Below are 20923 nucleotides of genomic sequence, written 5' to 3'. Positions count from 1 at the left end.
GGTCTGCATGCCGAACTAGCGGCAGACCGGTTCCACGCCGCGGCGTACGCCGCCGGCCGCCGCAAATATACGGGTGGTGCCTGTGCACGGAGGGTGATGCGGGTAGCAGTGATGCGCGTGCTTGCGTTGCCTGCCGCGCAGGGCAAGGCGTGCCGGTAATGCCTGGGGCGGTGCTTGCGAGTGTGTGCTCATGGCGCGGAATGGCGGGTGAGCGTGGCGATGAGAGGTCTGTCTTGCCCTGCAAGGGGGGGGTGGGTTGCGATGGTGGTGGTGGCAGCGCGAGTGGGCGCTGGGGGGGAGCGAGAGCGGCAAGGCGCGGGACCGACCTGGACAATCGATTTCCAGGGCGACTTTTGCTTTTGGGGTCGCCCCCGATATCATGTTTTTGGGGGCTCTTTTTGGCATTTCGGGGGCGAAATCGCCCGCCGCCCCCGTGTATTTTTTCCCCTGGCTGTTTCGTGGCAATTGAAAAGCAACAAGGTAGGCCTAGCGAGGGTAATCACAGCACATGAGTGAACTGTGAGGCATGGTGAATTCCCCTGCTTCTTGTGTTCACTCATGGCACCACACAAACTTGTTTGCCTTAAAAGTAGCGATAGAAAATAACGATATATGATAATCAGGGAGTATTGTATATTAAAATTTCAGTGATAAACAAATGAAATCTTAGTAGTTAAAACTATTCCTTATGTCATTTCAACATTTCACAGGTCACATCTGATGGAAACCCTAAAGTAATCGACATTATAGATACAACTGGATCTGGTGATGTTGACACCAGTACAGTAGTTGAAGCAAATGATGGTGTCATTACTGGATCAACAGGAAGAACTTTAAAAGTATGTAAGACATATATTTTAGGATTCATTGTTTGCAATTTACAGTATATAATAAATGCAAATAACTCTTAATGATTACATGGTCATGTGATACCTGTAAAAGTTCAGATATTTTATTTTCATGAAGTGCAATTAAGATAGTTGCTAAACATGCATAATTGCAATAGCCTGAATAGGTATATAAAAGAGTATTAAAAATTTTTCAGAAAATCTCAAATAAATGTTGTTTTGTAGATTCCCGAAGCATGGGCGAACCCTACTGGAAAGTACCACATTGGTGTTAAGTATGCATTTGATCTGTACCCAAAAACACTCAAAGAAAGACTTACAAAAGAGTATAAGGAAAAGGTCTGGGACCCTGCTCATAGACTTGCGTTGGCTGATGCCAATCGGAAATTAGAAGCATTTGATACTGCCCATGAAAACCAGACATTGGTAAATTTTTGAAATATTATTTTATGCATATGATATTTTGACCATTATTCTTATTATATAATAAAACTATTAATAATTATACATTTTATATTTGAGAAATATAGTTGCATTTAAGTTATATTGGTATTTATCAATTTAGTTTTTTCAAACGTGGAAAGAATAATCTTCTACCCCAGACAAACAATCACGAGATTGTCTTGATGAAAATTAATATCGTGATCTTTATATTATGTGAATACTGGTATATGTGTGACTTGCCTTTTTTTCTAATGTATTTTTTACAAACATTTCAGGAGTTTGCTGACAAATTACAGAAAGATGACCTGCAAGCACAACTGGATGCTCTCACACAGCTCGAGAAAAAATTATCTTATGGTGGCCCTGTTTACGACTGTGTCGTCTTTCATGATGGAAGCACATATAGGTTAGCATTCAAATCTAAACTGGTATTAATATAGTTAAAGTGATTACGTCACCGTAAATAGTAAAAGTAAAGAAATATATTCGCTTTTTCACAAAATGTAAGTAATTCTGTTTACTTTTTATGGTTAAATTGCTGCATTATACTTCCTATTTTACTATACTGTTCCATGTAAACATACACTTGTGACTCATATAGCCCATAGCAAGCAATTAATGTCAGGATCATATTTATCAAATCGTCCAGGCTTTTTTGATTTTTAACTAGTTGAGAAACAATCTTATCGGGTAACAATTTGACGATACGTTTAGTCCCGTTAGTACTTACTTATAATGTAAAAAAATGACTTTTTTTTTAAACAAATATACACCATAGAAAATTCGTGACGTAGTCAATTTAATGTATAACAGTCTTATCTGGTGAACATTTTTTTCTTCTTCTAATTATGCATCATGCATGTAAATTTGTAATAACAAGATTTTTGGTCACATTGCAAAACTTTAGAATGTCATGTCTTGTTTTAGAGATTTTTAATTTTTCTCAGCATGTAATTTTATCTATGTTATAAATAGGTTTATGTGTGAGTTGAAGAGATGGGAGTTACTAAACTACAAGCCTGTGAATGTCTATAGCCAAGCAAATTTTGCAATTATGCAAAATCATTTACGCGGGGATACGATGTTTCGAATAATTCAGTGATTTGTTTCTTCTATCAGGGCATGTGTTGACACCAGTGAGACAGGCGATCTCACATCATGTGCGCTCCTTGCCAACTATAGAGAGGAGCTCAAATTTTCTACACTAAGTGCTTCAGGAATGATGAACTACAGTGTTAATATATACAACGATGGCAACCTACTAGAAGTTGTGACTAATTGTGGTGAGTGTGCCAATGACCATATTGTCTGAATGTATAGGTGAATTTCATAGTCGAAAACAATATGCTCAGTAGATATATCAGGAGTATATTTTAAACCATTTCGTTATTATCTATTCCTGCTTATATTTAACCAGTCATATTTATTTGCTAGTTATTCATTCAAAGTCATTTGACATTTCTTATACATACACATTTAAATAAACGGTCGTCACATTTTTAACATTGATGTAGTTTTTCACACTTTATAATCTCAGGTTCGCACGGTACACACGTAGCCTGTATCGCAGCTGGCTACTTCCCAGATGAGCCTGAGAAGAATGGTGTTGCTCCAGGAGCACAGGTGGTTGCCATCAAGATTGGCGACACTAGGCTAGGATCTATGGAAACTGGTACCAGCTTAGTGCGAGCTGTAAGTAGTTCGATCTTGGTCAAGATTGATAATACTTCCTGCTATGTATTTGTTTGCTCGTTTATGGCTTTCTCTGGCAGTCTGGTTGGATATAATTTTAACCGTGGGGCTTGTATTTAATTATAGGCTTCTTCTATGTAGTTTCCCGCTAAGAAATAGCAAGCATTTTGTTGTTGTTATCCTCGAAATAGGTCGATATATAAACACAAGAACGAGTCAATAAACGTGTCAGGTGAATATTTACATATTGAAGGAGAAGTTGTGCTATCATTTTTTGTAACAGAAATACTCATTTATAATAAATGCATTAATTACAATTTAAATAATGGGTATATTATGTCGAATGCTATGAGATAAATGCTCGCTTTTGGACATTTCAGATGATCAAAGTCATGGAGTTAAAATGTGATCTGGTGAACTTTAGTTATGGAGAGACAGCAGCCTGGCAGAACTCGGGGTGAGGCATAATTTTATGTATAGGAATAGGACCTGAGTGTATTTGGTATTGTACTGGATGTATTAACCCGTTTGAAATTTTTAAGTTGATAAAAGGGGCAGCTTCAGTACAATTTACATTATCCACTTAAATTCCATCAGTGTTGAAAATGTAGTTTATGCATATATAATAATCATTTTTATGCATTCAAATTTTAGTTAAAAACATAGACAACAGGTAACGCATACTGTGTGGATGTATTGGTGTTTATACTAAACTTTAGCATTGAAGCGGAGAGATTGAAAGAATGCCTTCTGATGGTTAAACCAGTTTTTATAGCCGGTTAACGCAATCTTGCTGCTCTGATACTTTTCGCATTGACTGTCATCCTAAAAACAAAGAATCGGCTAGAAAGGTTAATTAATTTCGAGCCATTCGAAATAGTCTAATTCTTTCGTGCTTGCATATTATTTCCAGGCGCATCTGTGATATAATGAGTGAAGCCGTTCGAAAGTGTGGCGTAATATTTGTGTCGAGTGCAGGGAACAGCGGACCGGCCCTGTCCACGATCGGAACACCAGGAGGAACGACATCGGCTATCATAGGTGTGGAGCAGTTTATCGCAGACCTCATCGCAATGTGAAATTCTGCCTTAAAATTTCCACAGTGAAATGCTTATGTGTACTTACTTTGAGGTGCCACAATGAGAGAACATAACGAGAGAATTAAAAAAAAATTCTGCTTCATGGCTTGTGGAGAACATTTTGCAGTGTTTTAATATTGAAACCGTGCTCTTAGATAGTATATCGTGGGGAATATTTTGCAGTGTTTTAATATTGAAATCGTGCTCTTAGATAGTATATCTGAACAAGGTTATGCCATAAAACTTACGATGCAAAATGCCGAGAGTGTTTATCATCAGGTATCATGACTGCGTCCTGTAAGTGTTAGCGTGCTTCATCATCGTCTATGAGCCACGTGCGCGCGTGACATTCGGACCACACGGCTAGTTGGGCTTGAGTGATCGGGGATGCTTTACAGGTGTTGGAGCTTACGTATCGCCGGAAATGATGGCTGCTGAGTATTCGCTCCGTGAAAAGCTCCCTGGAAATCATTACACGTGGTCGTCGAGGGGACCGTCGTAAGTTTCCTTAATGCAGAGAGATGGTTTGTATAAGGGTGCGATTTCGTGTGCGTGTAGTAGATGGATTGTCATAGTGGAAAATTGCATGAGCACAGATTTTGGAGCTCGAGGTTAAACTTAGGTTTGGAGTTTTTTTGGAATAACTCGCAGTGATGATGAAAATGTTTAGATTCGTTTTGATGGATTGGATAAGAGTGCAATTCTTGTGCATGTGGTGTATTGTCGTAGTGGGAAAGTGTATGAGCACAGATATCGAAGCTTGAGGTTAGATTCATGTTTGTAGGTTTTTTTCTAGAATAACTCGCAGGGATGGTGTAAATGTTGGTCTTCTATAGCTGAATCTACTGAGAAAGTGTCTGATTTGGTGTTTTTGTGCATTGCTTCAGTCCGGACGGTCACCTGGGCGTGTGCATCTCAGCCCCTGGTGGCGCGATTGCCTCCGTTCCAAACTGGACCTTGCGCGGTTCCCAGCTGATGAATGGCACATCCATGAGCTCTCCGAATGCCTGCGGTGGAATCGGTAAGTCACGCCCATGTTCTTCTTCTTAGCATTGCGCCATAGCAAATGATTTTCTTTAGGATAGCAAATGAGGATGATTTTCTAGCAATATGGATATGTGTATTACCTGTTTGTACTTTGGTCAGCATATCTGTGGTAAAAAAGCGTTTTTTTTAACTTAGGGGGTTACAATGATGATATTTCATTTTTAAAGTAGGAAATAAGAGCTAGACGTATATGCTCAAAACTGTATCACTGTGATTATGACTGTAATATTAAATTATTTTATAATGGACATTATTAAAATGGTTATTGTGAGTTTTTTGGCTCAGAAAAACTAAATATAGCTGAATATAGTTCTCACCTTGACAGTGGCATATCACTGATTATTACCAACCTATTAAAGATATACCACCCCATTAACTGATTATACCACAGATTGTTATGTGCAGTTATAGCATAGAAAATATGGATTCTTACCACATCATACCAGCTCGATATATCGTATTGCGACAATCCTAAAAACAACATGGCGTCTTCAAACAAGTCAATAATTAAAACAAAAAAGGCCGTGCAATTCTCATGTGGTACAATGATTATTACTTTTTTAATGTCAATAATTCAGAGCACTTTCTGTCATTGTCTATTCCCATGTTACTCGTTAAGCTTCTTTATTACAGACTTTACGCACACGAGGTATTTCAGTTACTACACTGCTGCTTACGCTAGTATGCAACCGGTTGCGACGGCTATGCCATTCACTGCCCACTTGCATAGATGTCTCGCGCTACGCCATCGAGACAAGTCCCGAGACGCATCGCAACACCGGTAACAGAAACAGAACGCCAAATTGTAATCGTGCAATGATTTATATGGGATCATTCCGTGCTTTACGAAGGTTTAAGCATTTTATCGTTACTCTAGACAATTGCTGTTACTCAAGCAATAACGGTAGCCGTAGGTATCATGAAAGTGGGGAAAACACAGGAAAACTCTCGCAATAATTACTTTAACGTCTTTTGTCATTATCGTATACACACATATATATGTCCAAATAATAAGTTGCTCTAGCAACTTGGAAAGGTCTTGATATACTACATGAGTTTTTATGCCATACCATGCGACTGTTTTTCCTGAATGTGATTTATAATTCTGCTTTAATCATCATCATATATATGTGTATCTGCTTCAGCTTTGGTGCTGTCAGCATTGAAGGCTAGAGGTGTGAAGTATTCTCCGTACAGCATACGTCGTGCTGTGGAGAACTCTGCTGTCATCCTGCCGAATGTGGAGGTGTTTTCTCAGGGCCATGGTCTCCTGCAGGTTAGTTGTACTCAGCTGCTTACTGTTACTTTGTCACTTTTAAACTTTGTTTCCCTTGTTTCATGTGTGTTAGAATCTGAACATTCAACGTCATTTTCAATTAAATTTTGTTATTGTCATACAACCAGAAAGTGTTACAATTTCTGCGTCACAGAAAAGTTGCTTTATTTGTTGTGACCAATATTTTTGGTACAAAATGATAGTATAAAATGTAAGCAATCTATATATATTATTTTTAAAGCTGCTTTCCCCAGAAATCCACAAATTATCTATTCAATTTGGTGTTCTCTGCGAGCATTTTGTGCATAAGTTTTTTTTGATCAGATGGATCCAACACAAAAGCTTCCTTGTTCGAACATTGCATTCCGGTTTACAATGGGAAAAGCTTCCCACACTTTTGTGTGGAGTGATATTGACACAGCGGCTATGTGTGATTCGACCTTTATATGTATAAACCTGTGTGTTGTTAGGGCATGCAATATAGTACGTAATTAAGCCTTATATATTTGCCTCTTATAATTTTACTAATATCTATTAACGAAATAAACTTGTGTTAAGAAGAGGCCTGGACAGCCTCTACGGGGCACAGCTCCACTGTACTTACCTTACGTGGGCTTAATATACATATTCTTGGATGCCATATTATGCAAACGTTCTGGTGATGAAATGCTATACAAAGCTGGCAATGAATTACTAGTTTCGACTTGTGGTAGTCTTTGTCAGGTTTTTCTAACTTTTTACTGCTGGAAAACCCGTGTTTTCAGCGTGTTCTCTCCTCCTTATATAGCCTCGTCCCCATGTGTGAGGGGGCGCAGGTGGGCACAAGTGGGCGCTAATAGGGGGCGCAGGTGGGCGGAGGTGATCTCTAAAAGGTGCAGGGGGCGTTGAAAGGGGTTGCTAGTGTGCGCTGGTGGGTGTATCGCGGTGAGCGCTCTTGATCGCGTGATCGTTGGTGGGCACAGGTGGATGCTACCATCGAAAAAGTGTTTGTGACGTATGTGGAGAGCAATTTGGGGTCATTACTGTCTGTATACATGTCATGAAATGTGACTGCAAGGAATTTGCCGTAATCTCATTGTCGTGCATTTTCTCAGGTCGAGAAAGCGTTCAATCACTGCGTGGAGCATGCAGACTTGCTTGAACGTGACATGAACTTCTCGGTTATGTGCAGTGATGGCCGAGGCATCTACCTGAGAGATCTCGTTGCGGTCAGCAAACCACTAGAGACCGTTGTCAGCATAGAGCCCACATATTTTGACCTGAACTCAGTTGGTAACTATACGATAAAATAAAATAAAATAAATATCATATGTTAGTATTGAGAACTTTTTCATGTTGGATGCATTAAACTATGTTGAAGGTTATGTGATTGTGGCAATGGTGAAGGCATATTTATAAGCTGCTCTCACCACATTAGTGAGAATATGTACAGAGTTTGATGTATATTCAAATTGTATCAATCTCTGAAAACATGTAACTTGTCAGAATTATATCTTTTACAGTGGGGCAAACTCTTCACTAATGTTTGTGGTACATTTGCTTTGTATTTATGTCCATCACTGCTCATGAAAAATGAACACTCATGCTCACATCATATGCTGTAACACTGTTAGTTTACCACGTACGGTAGTTGTTGTCAATAGTTACGTGTTACTTTCTGTACACAGATGCCCGCGATAAGATCTCATTCTGTATGAGATTGAATTTGATTTGCAACGCGACCTGGGTGAGCGCTCCGTCTCATCTGCAGCTGATGAACATGACAAGGATGTTCACAGTAAAGATAGATCCCACAGGGCTAGACATCGGTGTTCACTATACAGAGGTACGTGTATGTGCATGAACCGAAATATACTGATGTAACTGTTTGTCAGGTTGTGTGTGCTAAGTTAGATCTCTGTTGGTAAATGCTAGGTTTGTGTTTTTTTAGTGTTTAAATAAGATTCAAATTTTCAGCTAGTTTTAAATAAAATGCCTTTGCAATTGTCACCTGTTATAACAATGTGACTGTTTACAGATTCAAGGGTATGACATCAGTAATCCAAGCAAAGGACCTGTATTCAGAGTTCCTGTGACAGTTATTATACCGATGAGGTATGTTTATTAGATGATGTTAAAGGAACTCTGTGTTCATCAGGACTTTATTAAATTCAATTACTTGTTTATTACTTTGACATATCTAAACATGACTTCAGGTCTAATTAGCATGTAAATCGAGGTGTTAGAGCTCTCAACCTGTTTAACTAATTGTCATGATATTTTTAATCTATCGACAGGGTTGTGGATGACAGCAGGCATCGGCTGGAATTCGAGGAACAGAACTTTAAGCCAGGCCAGATCAGGAGACATTTCATTTACGTGCCAGATGGAGCCACTTGGGCAGGTGAACACACACAGCCTAACATGCCACTCCTGTTCATCCCAAGCTAAGGTTTCCAGACATATAATTTGGAAGTGGGCTGACTGTCAATTTCGTGGGGTTCCTGTCCAGTGGGATATTTAATTAATTGCAGAAATGTAAATGATTGGAAAAATGTATTTATCAGTGTACTAGGGCAGGTCTGGTGTGTGTTAGGCCACCGTGCAACTCTATTTTCAATGGTTCGTTAATGGTGTCTTTATATAGTGAGTTATTCAATAGTAATGACTGTAGAAGTGAGGCATTCCCCTTTCACAGGAATGATAGGGTATCACAATACACCGAAAAGAATGGAAAAAAAGAGGCAAAATTGTAACTTAGGCGTCCTTACCCGTAGAACATTCAACGATCCGAGGTTTTCAGTGGGCGAGATGCATGCTCACTTGCCAACCGACCCACCTACGGTCGCCCGCAAAAAAACGCGACTGCAACCGGAAAGCAGAATGTGGTCAACTTTCCTCCGCGGAGTGTGAGAGCAGGGTTTGCGTGTCGTTGCAGTGCTGAGGATGCGCGTGCGCGACAAGGACAAGTCGTCGCGGTTCGTCTTGCACGCCGTGCAGCTGGCGCCACAGACGACGCACAAGGACAACGAGTTCTACAAGTTCGTCAACCTGTCCGACCTCGGCGAGACGACGCAGAGCTTCAACGTTCGGGTGAGTGCGTCGCTACCGCCGCCAGCGTGGCATCGTATACGCCTCCCCCCCCGTGACAAGGTTTCCCCGTGGCAAAACGCCCCCCATGGCAAACGTCCCCCCCCCATGGCAAACGTTCCTCTCCCATGGCAAAACGTCCCTCCATGGCAAATGCCCCCCCCCCTTCCTGGCAAACATCTTCCCATGGCAACCGTCCCCCTGGCAAACGTCCCCCCCTCCTGATGGCACACGTCCCCCATGGCAAATGCCGCCCCCCCATGACAAAAACGTCCCCCTCATGGCAAACGTTCCCCCATGCAAACGTTCCGCCCGCATGGCAAACGTTCCCCCCATGGCAAACGTTCTCCCCCTCCCAATTGCAAAGGCCCCCCCCCATTGCAAACGTCCCCCCTCGATGTCACGTGTGGACGGGAGCGTGGCTAGCAGTACATGTGGCGTGTTGCGCGTGAGGGTTTGAATTTTGTGGGTAAATGTAGTGCAGTTTGCCATAAGGGAGATGTATACGATGGATGCTACACCAGCCTGTAGATTCTACTCTAGCGAGTCATGAACGCGATCAGGAGTGTCATAATATAGATTATATATAGAATATATTTATAGAATCTATATAATGACACTCCTGATATTATGACACTCCTGACGCGATCACATCGACGTGGCAGTTTCCGAAGTTTCGCTCTTAGGTCGATCGTCCCGCGTTTGCAACGGGGAACGGTTTGGCCTATCTATCTATCAATAGGCTCGGTTTTGCTCATGCGCGCGAGGTCGCGGACCGTAGGTCGTGGCCGTAAATTCCTGTACGAGTAATCGAGTTGTGTTTGTTCTGGATGTTCGTGAGTCGGGGTGCCAGAGTTACTCGGGGGTTTTCCCGGCGTGTGAAACGCGAGAGTGGCCGCAGCTCCTGCATAGTTGGCACCACGGCGTTGCAGCAGTCCTCTACTGGGTCCAGCCTAGCAAACGGGAGGATGCTCGTCTCGATATCTGGAAAGCTGGCATACCAGCTCGCCCCGCACAGGACGGTGAAAAACGCCCCATGTAATTTATTTCGTTAGTTTACACTGCATTACTGCCTATTTGGTCTGCACGTGGCGTGGGTTCGTATTTTTTTAGGGGGTTGTTAAAACTAGGCTAAACTGCCACTGACATATTAGCATGTTATGTAGATGTGTTGTCACGCTGCCTAATTGAATGATGAGAGTTCTAATTACGTTTACATGAGATTCATCGAAAGGCTTTGGTTGTTTGACAATTACTCGTGATTAGTTTGCACGCATTGATTCCAGATGCGTCGTGTAATGGATGATAGCAATTTCATTGCAAAAATTTGATAGGTTTGTTTAGTAGGAGATTATTTTCTCAGTGGCTTAGACGTTTCTCTTGGATGCACAGTGCACACACAGAATGTGTTCTTGCAGAGGCATATTTGGGTAATGCATTGTGAATTTGTTAAATGAAAGAGTTGGATTTCTTGCGTACATGAGCAAGCATCCTGCTTTTCAACGTTTTTACAATCCAGAGGATATTTTTGTGATAGCAAACAAAAAGAAATCCATCAGCGATGCGAAGCTTTTAGTTGGTGGATAACGGCGAAGAAATCTGAGAGGCGCCCGGAAACGCATTTTTTCTGTGCATAATTTATGAAAATAATTTTAATAGTTTTCTTTGTTAGTTTCAATGTAAAGGTACAGCCTTTACAAACCATAACTGATTAATTACTACAGAAGAATATTGAGAGATTTTTTATCTGGTGGCTAGATTGAAATGCTGAATTGTTAGGAGTGGTTAAATAGGTAATTGTAAAGTTCTTTTATCCCACCATGAATAGGTTGTCAGAGGAAGTTAGCTAGTCAAAGCAGCAGTATATAACGAATAACAATAAATAAAACAATTTAATAAAGCATATAATAACGAATGCGCGTAAGCAGCACATAGTAGAGGACTAGAGTAGACACAAGAATCCTGGAAACTTTGTTGGCACTGATGAACACCCTCGGAGGTATATACGAATATTTCGCTGCAACATCGTTAAATTTCCAGCGCTGGGAGCAACCCGTGTCCGGTGTCGTGTGCGTGGCATGGATATTCCCATGCGCGCGTTTGCCTTGCAAGTGGGTCTTTATTAGCTGCCCGCGACAAGGTGGCAAGTGCGGCGCTGCGGCATTGCGGTCTACACCGCCCATCGCATCACGTATTCGGGGCTGTGGCTGCTGCGGGTAATTGCTGGCGGACACTCGTCACAGTTCTGTCCTCCGCGGTTTGTCGCAGCGCGTAGCCGGCGGAGTCGCGCACGCGGTCTCCACTCCCGCGGGTGACATAATTGCCGGCTTTAACATAGGCTCTCGCATGGAGAGGGCGCGCGCCTACGCAGCCGACATCGGAAGCGACGTGATTGCCTCGGTTACGGCTCTCATTTAGATTTGATGTTAGTCGCGTTAGAGATGCAAGGCATTTGCAGACATTTGGTTTCGTCAAGATGATGTTCTATTGCAATTAAGCACGCACACGTGTACACGCACACGCACACGCACGCACACGCAAACAGCTGCGCGCACACGTACACGCACACGCACGCACACGCACACAACGCACGCACACGCACGCACACGCAAACAGCTGCGCGCACACGCACGCACACGCACGCACACGCAAACAGCTGCGCGCACACGCACGCACACGCACACAACGCACGCACACGCACACAACGCACGCACACGCACACAACGCACGCACACGCACACAACGCACGCATACGCAAACAGCTGCGCGCACACGCGTACACGCGCACGCATACGCACGCACACGCACGCACACGCACGCAAACAGCTGCGCGCACACGTGTACACGCGCACGCACATGCACGCACACGCACACAACGCACGCACACGCAAACAGCTGCGCGCACAAGCACGCACGCACACGCACGCACACGCAAACAGCTGCGCGCGCTTACACACAGATACGTACACGTGCGGGTTTCCTCGCACCTCTTCCATGTGCTTACAGTTGGTTCATGTCCCTTATATTTCTTATAGCCACTTTATTTCATGGAGTAGCCCCACAAATTCTCCAACCATTCTCGTTCAAGGCTTTGTATGCCGTGTCGGAAAATTGCTAGAACTTTTTAGATCCCTGCTTATTGCATTAGAGAGAGAGAGAGATAGAGATAGAAATAGTGGTTGCGTTGCTGCTGGTTCTGAAATGACGGCCTAGGATATAAGAGCTGTCCACATTTGCACATGTCGCACCTATACCTATTACAAAGATTTGTACGTGTCTTACTCTAAAACGTTAAAATGGCACAATTAAAATATCATATAAAAACACATACACTGCAGTCCTATTAACATAATTGAGATATTCGGTTGAAAACTTCTTGATAATGATGAATATGCAAGTACTGCAAATACCATTGGAAGAGCGTTGTCGATGAAGCTCCCTTAGTCCCGTCATCACGCTAGTGGCAGTTCATACCTCGCGTAGCTGCAATGCCATAATATATGCACTTCAATTATATGAGTCATGCGATACCCGTTGCATTTCGTAGCGTAACGTTAGACAAGCGCATCCTGATTATGGATCGGCAAAATGCATTAGTCGTTTCGCTGCCGGTGCGAATGCGTTGATTAATACTAGAAGCAATGCGTGTCAGTAGGGTGCGTCTTATTCTTAATGAATCGGTTTACGGATCCACCGAGGTAGAAACAAAAGCGATGATTGTAAAGAAAATAAATTGGAATTGAGCAACTATTTTTTTTACCAGTGATGATTGAGGAAAGATTGCTGGCTAATAAATAAAGATTGCTCTGTTGCTCAGCTGAGATTTAATGATGGTGGGAGCAGATGCTAATCACACTGCGGTTTTATTTTTTCAGCGACTCATTGTAGGAAATTGATGAAAGTAATTTTTATCTTTATTTTTCATTTCGACTACCAACTAAAGAGATGGAAAAAACTATAAACGCAGTAAGAAAATGTAAAGGTGCCAAGGATGAGGGGGGAGAGTCACTGTGATACTGTATAGGGGAAATGATGAAAGTATGGTGTAGGACCTACATGTCGTACTGACATTAGCCTCGTTCACACGAGACCTCGTATTTATGAAATACGGTATTTGCGAAATACCGAATCTGAGACAAATACGCGGCCGAGCGTTCACACGCTGATTCGCGGCTCCAGAAATACGGTATTTGCGAGCTGCGAGCTGCTTTAAACAATCAAGCGAACAATGCGAAATAAACAATGCAATGCGCACCAACTGCCGATAAAATACGTAGACTGGTCCGCGCTCGACAGTTTTACTCGCGTTACACTGGAACTGTCGAGCGCGGACCAGTCTATGAAATACACGGCTTCAAAAATCCGGTATTAGCGCACACGAGGACATGCGCGGTCCAAGAGATCCGGTATTTCTCAAGCACGGCAAACCGGGGTCTGGGAAGCCGCGTATTTACATCAAATACCGGATCTGTTTAGATACCGTATTTCTTGGACCGCGCATCTTGCCTCGTGTGAACGCTAAATACCGGATTTCTTGCTACGTGTGAACGCGGCAATAGCGTCAGTCCTCATCATTTAATCTCAGACATTCTGTCAGCATGTTTTTACTATCGAAGTAGTAAGTTGGTACTTCTCACAGAAACCATTAATAGATACATCCGTGCTGAGTGAAAATGGGAAATGAGAACACAAATAAAAACGTGACAGGAGTCCTGTGGCGCGCACGTGGAAGGATGTTACTGCTTGGGTGGGAGGAGGCGTTTATGATCGAAACGTATTCTAACTATAGCTACATGGCAGTGTAGGCCTACACACGCTGACCAAACCAACCGCGCTAGCATAATAATGTTCGCTATACGAATAACCACCTGCGGCCCGTTACTAGAAATCAAGAGCTAATGATACCTAAGTATTACTAGCACTGGATATTATAAATAGTCATGGCTTTCGTAAGTCAAAAATGTCAACTTTTGCACGACAGTTCTTTTTAATGAGTGTTCAGATATGACATTTTGGATTCATGACGTCATAACTATTCATGTTTCTCACAGCGCGCCCCTGTAGATTTAGTCAAGTATAATATAATGCTTTCCGCTCAACCTCTGTCAGGTAGTGGACATTCTCATATATCATTGACAGATCCTGGGAGTTTATATGTTTTATGATTTGCTTGTGCACGGTAAATATATCATTTAAAGATAGATTCATAGACGTGTAACGGTACACTATAGGGTCACGATACGATACGTATTGCGATACACAGACAGAACGATAATATATATACATATTGTATTCCAATACTTTCATATCACAAACGTACTATGAGTATGTCAACGCCATAGAAACATATAGTAAACAATCAGTTACTATATAGAGTACCGAAGTGTGACGTCACGTTGGCAAGACAACGTACGGGCTGGTTCTACACAAGCCACTGGCTCCATAACATTAACTGCGTGAAAATGTTGTGCGTACGTAAAACACGAGTGTGTGCGCTGCAGACAGCGGTAAAGCATCGGTAGCAAGTCGATCTTACAATATTTAATGAATTTAAAAAAAGTTTTTTTTTTTTTTCGTTGCTTTTCACTTCCATCCTTTGGAAATCTATAAAAACTGCAATAATGACTCTCAGAATGATGGTTACAATCGGGTACAAAACACGACACGCAGTTAATGTTACCAGAGCATATGATTGTGTAGCACCAGCTCGTTGTCATGCCACCGTGACGTCATCACTTCGGTATTCCATGAATTGTTACGTTACACTTTATTCGCTCATTTTACTCTAAGGCTTGCGTTCTAATCTGAAGATGCCTTTGATATTATGTTTCTATTTTGTCGTGTCAATACTCGTAGACAAAACTACTTCACACCATAAAACAGAATCATGCAGACACCATTTCAGTAAATGATTATAAAACAAGAACTTTAATTTGGTTAGTTACGTCTACATGAAGAGGATATGGAAAAAATGACAACGATCTTTGTTCCCAAAGTATTCCTCAACCTAGGTTCAACTGAAACAAACTGTGCATTCATGCTTTTTATTGACTGGTGTCTTGCCAAGTTATTTGATATGGAAACTTTGTAGTAATATAACTTTAAAAATTTCACGTAACAACTAACCAACACTGGTTAGTTCTTGTTACGGTTAGTTACGGTTACACTTTGTCCATAGCCATCTAAAAAATGGCATTTGGATCATGTTTTTCTCACACCTAGTGTGCATGTGCACCTAAAAAACATGTGCTATTCTTCAGTTTACCATTGTTCAACCACATATTGTGCCTTCCTATCTGGTAAAAGTGTTAAGTGCTTAAGGTTGTTGCTTAATTATCCATCTATCCTAATCTAAGCTCAACAACACAAACTTTATTTTGCCTCATCTGCCAAAGTAAAGTTAATGCTAGCCTAAGTAGAGTAAGTATTGATATCTAAACAGTAGATGACCTAGCATTTGCTATCATAAACTAGGTCAACATATTTAAAAACAAAATGGTTAAATGAAGGTGTCTTTCCCTTTTTAGATAATCATTTAGGAATAAACAAACAAATCAATGCACACATATGAACGTCTTGTGTTACAAACGTAAATAAGCTGCCAGTAACAAAGGTTCATTGTTCAACGCTATCTCTGAGTTGCTTATATCAGAACAGAAAATTTGAAGTGTCCCCTGTTGTTTGCAACCTCTGGGACATCCAGTTTGGAAATCATTTTGTTCTGCAAGTAGTAGATAATGTCTTTCCGAGCGGGCCATTTCCAGTATTTTCTTGCTCGCTGCATGACAGAAACCTGGAATTCTTCCCCTACTACCCGGCAATACTTCGACTTGGAAATCTGTTGCGCCATATACTCACGACTACCAATCTCCCATGCCTTGATTGACTTGCCTTTCTGATTGCTAGCACGGCAGCGCGTAGATGGGAACCAATCATTGATTATCTATGAACCTGAGTCTGTTGCACCATGGCGTAAATCCCGGGGGGGACGTATGCAATTCCCCCCGCTCGTGACAGGAGGGACGGGGATGGCCCTGTACAAAAATATCCCCCTGAGATTCAGAAATAAAAAAGCTCCTTCTCCGTGCCCCACTGAGTTCAGCTAATATGATAATTTGGGACATGGGCAGACATCTAAATCATTTCAATTATCTGCAGCGGGCGGTACAGGGGGGGAGAAGGGCTCCAGGGGACCGGACCCCCCCCTCCTCTGCTCGTGCAGAAAAGATCCTGAGGGGGTCTAAGTTCAAAAATTTGTCCTGCGCGCGAGGGCCCTTCCATGACCCCCTTCGCCGTCATCATCCCTCCCAGCCTCGCTCGCCGTGCGATTTACAGCCCTGGCAGCCTTGACAGTACGTCCTTTGACAAGATATGTGTCTCGATTTTGCCATCAACTTCCATCAGAGAGTGCATCTTGGCAATGCCTGGAATTGATTGTGCCTGTGCAAACACGTCACCTAACTTGAGAGCTCCATTCCGCTCAGCAATCTGAGCCGACTTGATTTCTTTGACACCTATACATTCTTCATCCTCTGACGCTCTTTGAGTCCTGCACAGGACATTGCCTTGACAAAACTTTACTCCACACATGGCGTTTGTCTGTTCCACAATGGTAACCAATTGTCTTCTGCTGCCCTCTTTTGTCTAAATATATCCTAATATGCTGCCTAATTTCCACTAAATAGTGTTAAATCATTGCAAAAAGCATGTTAGTTACGTTACTGCTGTGGATTAGTTACGTTTACATGCGTTAGTTAACGTGTAACATTTTTGAATGCTTCTCAATTCATCATATAGGACAAAGTTTATGCGATTTAAATTGCGACTGTTTTGAATTAAGGCCTATGTATTAGTGAGGAATATTTTAAATATGAATTCATTTGGGGAGTTACTTTGCTTTTCCAGAAAAACAAGTGACTTTTTCGGTTTAGTTACGTACATAAAATTCGAAGGGGTAGAGGATTTCCGAAAATTTGTGGTCATTAGCCACATCCCCAATAAAAATTTTGTTGACTCGTGAATGCATGATCAGATAATTACACGCCAATGATTGAATGCTGCCTGAATTGACTTTAAAAGACCCTTCTCTAATATTCAGTGAATATTTGCAACATTTTGTAAAGCTTTTGCCTAATATTTCAATCTGAAATATCAAACGCCATGCAAAATTTCACTTTTTTCAGATATTTTCTTGATAGTTGACGACATCGTTAGACATCTTCTGTCAGTTGTCTTGGCCAAACATCATCTGTCTACCATACAAACACAAATTTCACTAGAAATCATTATTTCTAAAACTTTAGGGTCAGTGTCACTATTCATGAATATGATATTATTATAGTAATATATATATTATATATACTATATATATATTTCTATGGCTGAAACACACCAAGACGTTCTGAGTGTGCTCTAGACTGACGTGTAATCGACAACTTCACACGCATACACGCCACAGACGGTGCTACATTACGTGCGCAGTAACGACACGCACCAGTCAATCAGCACTCTTAATTAATTGTTTTTGCCGTAACAATTTTGGCGGCATGCATATATATTACCCAGATTTCAACGACACCGAGGATTTTATATGATACTGTGAAGGAGTTTATAAAATAACATAAAATAATTCGATTTAAAAGGAATTACATGTGCTTTATTAAATAGTTTAGCTTGCCTTATTCACTGTCACTTTTGTTTTGTATCGTTATACGGACGCGCTGAGTATCTATTATCGTATCGTGGGCCACTGTATTGTATCGTATTTGTATCGTATTTGTATTTGTATCTGTATTTGTATCACCGATCGATCCGTGAATCGTTATTACCACAACCTACGGCTTTTACGAGGCTAATATGTAGCGGACTCACCGGCTAACATCTGCTTGTGAAATAATCTCCCCAGGTCTTTTCACGCTGGAAAAATATCTTGAGCTCTTGATGTCCAATTACACTCTGAATCGATTTGCTTTCTTGTTCACATATTTCGTTCGTTCTGACAGCTTAGGTGCAATAATCGACAGTGAATGATACGAAGGCTTGTCAAATAAACTAATGTCAACTTTTAATTTAATAGTGATCACTAGATCATCACAGCTCATACCAGATAAAAAGGAAAAGGAGCAAGGCACATTTTATAAACTAGTCGCCTCTGCTTTTATTTCTTATAGTAAAATGAGCAATCATTTCTACAGTTACAGTGTACGCCCCGAGTACAAGTTATGCTATCCATAGAACCAATATCTATGGTATATCGTTATATATGTATAATATATATATATATAATATATATATATATATAATATATATATAATATGTATGTTATATGTATAATGTTTATAATCCATTTTACTTTCTAGAAAAAATAAGTACTACATGCGGAATCATACAGCTATTGACTATGATTCACGTAAAACCTGCAACGATGCGTCACCTTGTGTTCATCCTCGAACTAGAAAGAACTCATCCTAGAAAGAAAATTTTCCAAATTTGTACAGCTGCCATATTGCTTCGGCCTCTGTAATGAGGGTTGTTTTATGCGGTAATGTTTTTAGACTAACATGCTCGTATTTCTCTCTACAACTGAAACTAATTGGATGTTTTGAGGACTAACTATTAGAACACTGCTACTCCGCGGGGACAAAGAATGGTTTGTGAATGGAGAATCGAGAAGGAACGAGTTGTACATAAAATGTAATGTGAATTTAAATACAACAACAACTCCTCAGCAGAGTCTGTCTCAAAATTCGCTCTCTTGACTTTTGAAAATCAGGGGGCTTACTAGCGTCTTGTGTTATATCGCCGTCAAAAATACAATAGATGAATTTGTTTACCGAAGATTATTAGGTTCGTGTAAAAGCTTGTGCACGCAACCATTAGCTTCCTATAACCTCATCCGTAGCACACGCAGGTCGTGGTCGCCGTGATGTTGTCCAGTGAGTGAAACGCGATGTCAACGAACACGCGATTGACAATCCGGTCGATGAATCCGGTGAATTGCGGACGCGAATCTCATGATCACATTGATCAGTACCAGTTTTCTTACATCTCAATTCTGCGGATTGAGTCAAAATTCGTGCTAATGTTGTCGCAAATATACGCTGAACAGATATAACCCGCCTTCCGGAGGGAGATTGCGATCGCTCTCATCGCGTAGTAGAGCTATAACTGCTCACGAATCCCTGTTCAATGTTGTTCTCGCTCGGCATCCTCTCAAGAGTGCCTTAGAATCGTGACGAAGCGGTCGCTCGGCTTCACTCACGCGCACATCACACACTCAAATAGGTCACTAGTGTGCTGATGCCCCCGCTGCTCCCCCTCCCCGCTATTATGATGAGTAAATTCTGACCGTATGCTGTTAACCCGTCAATCGTTGTCACCCCTCGTCAGGCGCTACACTCACGTCGCAGCCTCGCGCTGGAATCGTCAGTAGTGTAATAATTATTGTCTAGTGCGTCCGTCGTAATTATGCATTGCATCTGATCGCTGGCTATGATATATATGTATATATATATATATATATATATTAATATATATATATATGTATATATATTATTATATATATAGATAGATAGATAGGCCTATATACATATATGTATATATATATATATGGGGTTTCACAGCCGGGGACCGTCGCCTGCGCCTTTCTATACGCGTTAATTCACGCCGCGCCGGCTTCTCATATATATGAACGCCTTATCGTCTCTCGCGCCTGTTTAATCACGTCGGCTGTGAACGTCTGCTGTGAACGTCGGCTGTGTGAACGTCTAGTCGTGTGAACGTCGGTGCTGGACACGGATCGGCTGTGAACGTTGGCTGATGATCGTCGGCGTTGATTCGTCGGGCGTGTAGGTGAAAGATGACGAGTGAGAGCATGGCCTGTCTAGTATGCGAACGTGCGGCAACGTGAGACGTCGGCCTGTACTAGGTCGGCTCAGCGATGAGACGTTGCTGTGATGCGCTTTCGGCTCCAGCGGAACACGTCGGTGTACGCTCATGGGTCCTCTGTTCCCAGTGAACCGTGCTGGCTCGTGCCGGTGAAACGAGCGGATGTGCTGGCTTGCCTGCTTTCGTAGGAAGCGTCAGGCGAATCCGAATCGGATAGGCAGGCGATCTGGTGTGTGACATGCGTGTTATTGGGCGAAGTGGGATAGCGCACCTATACTGAGGAGGGTGTGACGTGTAAACGAACGTCGATTGCTATGGCCTGGTATATAGGCGGGGTCGTGTATGTGAACTCCTGTCAGCACAAATACAGCCCAAACGACGATGTCACGCCTATTAGCTAGTTTCTATGATGTGATTGCGCGTCATCCATGTCATATTCGTTACAATGATGCTAGCCCGGCATGCTTCAGGCCACTGCCGAGTAAAGAAAGAGGATAGTAGTAAGCCTGATCGTTTTCCAGACTCTGCATACCCGCATGCGCTTGCTGGGGCGGTATCACATTTCGGCTCCACATCACATC

At 41.9% G+C, this 20923-nt stretch overlaps 1 protein-coding gene across 1 annotated transcript in view; it reads left to right on the top strand.

The window, feature by feature from the left end:
* Positions 1-20923, top strand: part of LOC106806516 (tripeptidyl-peptidase 2-like) — a 106956-nt gene that overhangs the window by 3556 nt on the left and 82477 nt on the right. Inside the window, exons 3-17 of the mRNA XM_014808485.1 lie at positions 711-839; positions 1074-1274; positions 1568-1698; positions 2412-2575; positions 2830-2984; positions 3365-3441; positions 3898-4025; positions 4462-4561; positions 4951-5084; positions 6256-6386; positions 7481-7658; positions 8054-8211; positions 8404-8480; positions 8663-8769; positions 9304-9458. Of these exons, the coding sequence (XP_014663971.1) occupies positions 711-839; positions 1074-1274; positions 1568-1698; positions 2412-2575; positions 2830-2984; positions 3365-3441; positions 3898-4025; positions 4462-4561; positions 4951-5084; positions 6256-6386; positions 7481-7658; positions 8054-8211; positions 8404-8480; positions 8663-8769; positions 9304-9458 (2025 nt within the window). The remainder of the gene's footprint in view (positions 1-710; positions 840-1073; positions 1275-1567; positions 1699-2411; positions 2576-2829; positions 2985-3364; positions 3442-3897; positions 4026-4461; positions 4562-4950; positions 5085-6255; positions 6387-7480; positions 7659-8053; positions 8212-8403; positions 8481-8662; positions 8770-9303; positions 9459-20923) is intronic.

Source organism: Priapulus caudatus, unplaced genomic scaffold (assembly GCF_000485595.1).
Source record: "Priapulus caudatus unplaced genomic scaffold, Priapulus_caudatus-5.0.1 Scaffold166, whole genome shotgun sequence".
NCBI classification, from domain to species: Eukaryota; Metazoa; Priapulida; class Priapulimorpha; order Priapulimorphida; family Priapulidae; genus Priapulus; species Priapulus caudatus.
This window is presented reverse-complemented; position numbering and strand designations above follow the sequence as displayed.